This window comes from Ascaphus truei, chromosome 20 (genome assembly GCF_040206685.1).
Source record: "Ascaphus truei isolate aAscTru1 chromosome 20, aAscTru1.hap1, whole genome shotgun sequence".
NCBI classification, from domain to species: Eukaryota; Metazoa; Chordata; class Amphibia; order Anura; family Ascaphidae; genus Ascaphus; species Ascaphus truei.
Window position 1 is genome coordinate 20,840,037 of NC_134502.1, and position 6,566 is coordinate 20,846,602.

At 40.1% G+C, this 6,566-nt stretch overlaps 1 protein-coding gene across 1 annotated transcript; it reads left to right on the top strand.

Moving 5' to 3' along the window:
* The first annotated feature begins 463 nt into the window (after window positions 1-463).
* LOC142471003 (olfactory receptor 5G3-like) lies at window positions 464-1,408 on the top strand. The gene has a single exon (XM_075577803.1). It carries the CDS (start codon window positions 464-466, stop codon window positions 1,406-1,408), a length of 945 nt encoding a protein of 314 aa, XP_075433918.1.
* Window positions 1,409-6,566: the final 5,158 nt, after the last annotated feature.

Below are 6,566 nucleotides of genomic sequence, written 5' to 3' on the forward strand. Positions count from 1 at the left end.
TATATATATATATATAAAATCAAAGGCTCCTTACCAGGCAGACCAGAGAATCCAGGGAATCCAAAGTAGGCACAGCAAGGAAGAGACAGCACACTTATTAGCAAAAAGAATTGTATTAGTAAAGCAGGCACAAAACACCTCTGTTACATATATATATATATATATATATATATATATATATATATATATATATATATATATATACATATATATATATATATATATATATATATATGTATATATATATATATATATATATATATATATATATATATACAGTGTGTATATATATATATATATATATTATATACAAAGTTAAATTAAGCATAGTGTAATTTGTGTACCATTAATAAATCAAGGCTTTTATGTCTTATATTTATTATATGTCTGAACAAACACTTTCTTCTTGCAGCACAAGAACTGAAATTTAATATGAAGATCTCCTTTTCCTCATCATCCCACAATGCTCCGGGAGAATCAGACAACGGTTACAGAATTTCTGCTCTTGGGATTTCCAGCCTCTCACAACTTCAAGATCTTACTCTTCCTTGTCTTCCTTCTGTTATACATTGTCACCTTAACTGGAAATATCCTGATCATTGTCTTGGTGTCAACCAGTCACCAGCTACGTACACCCATGTACTTCTTTCTTAGTCACCTGTCCCTGTCTGACATCTTGCTAACCACAGATATTGTGCCTAACATGCTATATGTAATAATGGCAGAAGGGATCGTTATCTCTCTCGTTGGTTGCATCACCCAATATTTCCTCTTTGCTGTCTCAATAAGTGCTGAATGTTTCCTCCTTACAATGATGTCCTATGATAGATACCTGGCCATTTGCCACCCATTGCGTTACTCTTCTATTATGGACTTTAAGCTTTGCTGTCAATTGGTTTCCTGGTCTTGGTTCTTAGGTTTTATGATAACACTAAATATGGTTATTTTGGTTTGTTCATTTCAGTTATGTAACCCTAATGTCATTGACCATTTCTTCTGTGATCTTGCCCCTCTCTTAGAACATTCTTGCTCAAACAGATTCATTGCGGAAACAGTATTATCTTTTCTAGGCATCCCTTGTGTTATTCTCCCATCCATCTTCATCATTGTGACTTATATCTGCATCACCCTCACCATTATCAGGATCTCCTCCACCACTGGGAGACAGAAAGCCTTCTCCACCTGTAGCTCTCACCTGGCTGTTGTGTGCACATATTATGGGACACTCTTTGCTAAATATGTGGTTCCATCCAAAGGACAGTCAGTGAATATAATGAAAATCACTTCTCTTCTGTACACAGTCATCACCCCATTATTCAATCCCATCATCTATACTCTGAGGAACAAGGAGATCCAGGCAGCTCTGCGTAAATGTATCAGTATAAGGGTACAAACATATTTTGAGTAGCATGAGATAAACTACAGAAGGTCATTTCTATTGGGTTATGTTCAAAACGGTAAAAATAACATCTTCACTGAAATATATAGTAGATGCAGTAAGGATACCTCTTATAAGCTGTAGTTTTGCAGTTACAGTATATTGACATTAAGGAAAATATACATCAAACAAGGTATTTCTGTCCTATTATTCTCCTCAAACAATAGTGCTAGATTTGGACAGTGATAATATGGAGCTGTGGAACTGAAAGTAAAATAAGATGTATAAACATACTGATGCAGCGGCCGTTAATCGAACACATCAAAAATCAGTTTTCGTGTTGACCGCTGTATTCCATTCGACCTTTTTTCGTTTTATCACTAGTCATGCCGCGTTCGCGCAATCTGGCACCGGGCAACCGGACGCGGTAGATCTGTTTAATTTAATGGTTTATTGTTTCTTTGGATGCAATTCTTCTCGTATCCGCTATGTGACAGAGTTAATGAATTATAATTTGGCTGCTATTCTTTGCGTATCTGCCAGTTGGCAGAAATGAATGCAATAAATGAATTGAATTGAATTGGAATGTGTACCAGTACATTGCTTCGCTACTTTGTAAGGATGCAGGTGTTTAAAACAGATACTGGTGTACAAATTTACAGTGGCCCATTGTGAATTGACCTTGTTTTTTCAAAGACGTTATCAAATTAGGCGTTCTTAATAAAAAGCATTAAAATACTCAATGTGTGCCTTTTTTTAACATTCTTTCCACGCGCAATTCCTGAGTGGACATTATGGCTACACCACAGACGTATAAAAAACCTGACTGTAGTTATACGTTTTTAATATATTCAGCGATTAATGCTGCAGCAGAAAAGATGGCGACTGTATCTGAAATATATGAATATTTTATATCGAACAACGATTTTTACAAGTTTTCACCTGACGTTCATGGGTGGAAGAGTGCGATAAGAAGAATCTTAAGTAGCGATGATTGTTTTTTTCGTATTGCCCCTCCTGCCAGAGAGATACGCGGGTATTGGGGTGTCATGCCAGAATTTCACAGTATGTTTGATCTTGGCAATCACAAAAGAAGAAAAATGGGGTTTAACCCATACAAGATTCGTTAATCCCAATCCAGCAATGTGCCGGAAACAACACCACCGGCACCGGTGTCCGGTCCGACCGTCAGTGATAACCTTGTGAACGGCAATCCTTTGTAACTGTCTCCGCCAGAATACCAGGATAATTTCCAGCCTGAGCATGATTTTGCGTACGAACAAGCTTGCATGTACCAGTACCAAAATGTTTCCAGCATCATCAGCTGTCAACTACAGGTGTAGCAGGCCAGCTGACACCTTTCAAGTATAATGCAGACATGAGGAGTGAGTCAGTGAGTCAGTGAGTCATCACCACCCGTTTGGCAAAGCTTATAAGGCTTATAAAGAAGGTACTGTATACAGTAATGTACTACACTGTATTACACTTTACTACAGTATAATGTACTGTACATGATAGTCTTAAGTTTTAAGCCGCAAGTACAACTATACTTATGTGCATCAATACAATACAGTACTTTACTGTATGCGAGTTGAGGTGAGGGGATGTTTCTCTCTTGAGTGCACTTTGAAGAATGATTTGATTGGCCGCTGAAGTACATGACGCTGCTGCAGCTAGCTTACACATGTAGGGAGAGGGTAGGGCTTAAGAGTCAGAGCCAATCAGAAGTTTGTTCTCATCGTCCACAACGGTTGAACGGCTGCTTTAATTCCCAATGAAGCGACTTGACGCATGCGCAATACCAATAATAATAGCATATTTTTTTGTTTTTCCCCAGAAACGAAACTTTGACATCCAGGGCAAAAAGAAAAAAGAAGGCTTGGATGGACCAAGTGGGCAAACATTTAGTGACAGTGCCATTTTTATCTATATATAGAAAAATTGTGAGCTTTATAGAAAACCTTATACTTTATAGCAGCGGTGCGCAAAGTGGGGGGCGCGACCCCCAGGGGGGGCGGGAGATTGTGCTGGGGGGGCGCGGGCAGTTGCAGAGACCCCGCGCTCTTCCCCCAGGCATTTAAATTAAATGCCGGGGGATCGCGTGAGGCCCCTGCAACTGTTTACTTACCGGGATTCAGCCGTCTGTGTTGCGTCGCCATGGCAACGCGGCGTCAATAGACGCCGCGGCACCATGTGATTTGACGCTGCGTGGGCGTGTGACGTCATCTGACGCGAATGAAGGTAGGCAGGGGGGCGCGAGAGCCGGGGGCAGAGTGACAGGGGGGCGCAGCACAAAAAGTTTGCGCTCCCCTGCTGTATAGTACTGTAGTATGCTGCTGTTTTTATATTAAATTATTTTACATTGTACAGTACTGTCATCAACACTACTGTTTTACAGTACGTTTCATTGCACAACTTTTCCTATAAACACCAAAAATAAAAATGTATATCTTTTATTCCATACTGTATGTATTACTTATTATTGAATGCTTTCTACTTGTGCAACAGTAAATACTGTTTTCTTTTAATGTTACTGGTACTGTACTGTATGTCTCATTTGGACATTTTTTTTAATAATCGTTAAGAGAAGTGCCCTTTCTTTCTGTATTGTACTGTACTGTACTGGTACTGTATGTGAAGTGCGATGCTTTGTTGAACTGTTCATAAGAATTTCAGGTCTGCAATAGGGGCTCGGTCAAAAAATACTTTTATTTTTTAATGCATACATTAATACAAAAAAAACAGTTGCTGTGGTATTTCTCTTTGTTATGGCATTGCGAGATGATTGAAAGAGACGGGCCGGCAGCTCTGAAAATACGGTAGAAAGAAACAAGTACTGGTAATTACTGGTAAATTACCAGTAATTACTGGTAAAAAAAGATTAAACAATAACAACATTTCAAAAGATTTGTAAAAAAAACAAACATTTTTTTTCCCCCACAGAATTTCTAAAAATGTACTGTACTAGAACACTGAGCGAGGGAGGAAGAAGGGGGTTTGTGTAAGATACAGGCTTGTTTATACTTAAAGTAAAAACAGAATTGTGATCTTACACCCCCCCCCCCCCACACCCCCACCTTCCTTTTTTGCACTGCAGCAGCTGAAAATCCTGTATATTGTAAATAAACAGACATGGTTAGTTTGATTAAAAACAACACATTAAAAACACCTTCTATTATTTTTTTTTGTTTTTTGCACAAATGAATTTCTATACAGTAACATACTTACCTGTGCCTGATTGGCAAAAAATGATTAGACAATATACAGTAAGTATTTAAAGGTGGAGAAGGTGAGCAGGGGGTTGCCAGGAGGAGAGCATCCTCAAAGATGGTTTGTGGAGAAGATGAGCCGGGGGTTGACAGGAGAGCAGCAGAATAGAGAATGGGTTGTGGAGCAGGTCGGGCAGGGGTTGACAGTAGAGCAGCAGCGTCAGGGATGGGTTGTGGAGCAGGTGAGCCGGGGGGTGCCAGGAGAGCAGCAGCGTCGGGGATGGGTTAAGGAGCAGGTGAGCCGGGGGGGTGCCAGGAGAGCAGCAGCGTCGGGGATGGGTTGTGGAGCAGGTGAGTCGGGGAGTGCCAGGAGAGCAGCAGCATTGGGGATGGGTTGTGGAGCAGGTGAGTCGGGGGGTGCAAGGAGAGAATCGGGATTCCACTTGACTTGCACAGTGCTAAGTGCGCCGATCTTCTTCCTTACAAAATAAGACCCAGGGGTCTTAACCTTGGGAGCCTTCGGAACATTTTCTTTATTCTGCTTTGGTTTTCGCTTAGGTTTTGGCTGGGAAACAGCTTCCGACTTTCGCTTGGCCGGCACGGCAGAAGCAAGCTGGTTCCTGCATCCGTAGAATCGGGGGCGATCCATGGAAACAGAAGGACGAATGCACAATGCAGTATCTGAACAAGAGCAAGTTCAGATAGAGATCAGTGTGTGAGAGTCTATGCAATTTGTCTCACCTTTTATGTAATTTTTTTCACGGGCATGGACACGGGGTGCAGGTGTTAAAAGTGGGCAGACTGTGTACTAATCCTGTCGAGTGAAGTTGAGGCACATTAAATTAAAGTATAAATACACCATCCATTATGTGTATTCAATGCACATTCAATACACATCGAATTCACATCGAATTGCTCTGTGTGCGCTTGCAATATTTTTCTATCAGCAGCGATGCCAAAGAAAAGGATTTAAAAAGATCTCAGCTTGAGAAAAAAGGATATGAACCAGAATGGACACCACATTTTACAGATCCATGCTGGTTAGTTGCTTCAGGCTTCAGTTTAGCAAAAAGCACTGTTAGTTATCATGCGCATGGGAAGGCCAAAAACGTCCAAAGAAAGCCGACTGTCACTACTGAGTAAGTACTTACTGTATTGTCCTCCATAACTCTACCAACGTCTTGTACTGAACTGTACAGTACTAGTATGCCTGTGTTCAATATTTTATTAATCTTTACAGTACCTTTCGACTGTACAGTATAACATTTTTGCCATTCTTACAATCAGTCACTACCTTTTTAAGTAAACTTTACAGTAATATACTGTTCTGTCTTCTGTACTTTAGGAGGTGGTGTCATAGTGTAATCATTTCAAAAGAACCTGTTTTCTTTGAACTAATAATCCTGCAGTTTGAGGGGCTATTTATTTAATATATTCATATTGTATACTGTAGCGCCCAAAGTGTACTCACAGTACAATACAGTAAGTGCAGCAGCAACATCAGACAATAAGAAATCTGTGCGCTATTGGGATGCTTAATTTGCCAAATATAACAAATTGTTCTTTTTTTCTTTACACATTATGGTGAACACTCTTCTGATGGACATAATGAGTGATGCGAATGATGAGACGTGTGACACAAGGGTAAAGAATGCACTAGATGCTACTCACAAAATAAAAGCATCAGAGACCAGTATCAGGTTGATGAGACAGAAATTGGGATGGAAATATGGGCGTTTTAAGTAAGTACAGTATACAGTACGTCACCCATGTCCTCTTTTTTTATGTTAGGCTCCCTCCTAATACAGTATAGTATGTCCAGCATTTTGTGGCTCTAACATTTTTCCTTGTCATTACAGAGTGTATACTATGATAAGGGAAGCCAACAAAATAAAAAGAGTGAACCAGGCACGGGCATGGATTGAAAGTGGCGAAACTTTCAATGATGTCATCTTTACAGACGAGACAACTGTAGCCCT

Coding starts and splice junctions, on each gene's coding strand:
- LOC142471003 (XM_075577803.1), top strand. CDS start 464: ATGCTCCGGGAGAATCAGACAACGGTTACAGAATTTCTGCTCTTGGGA.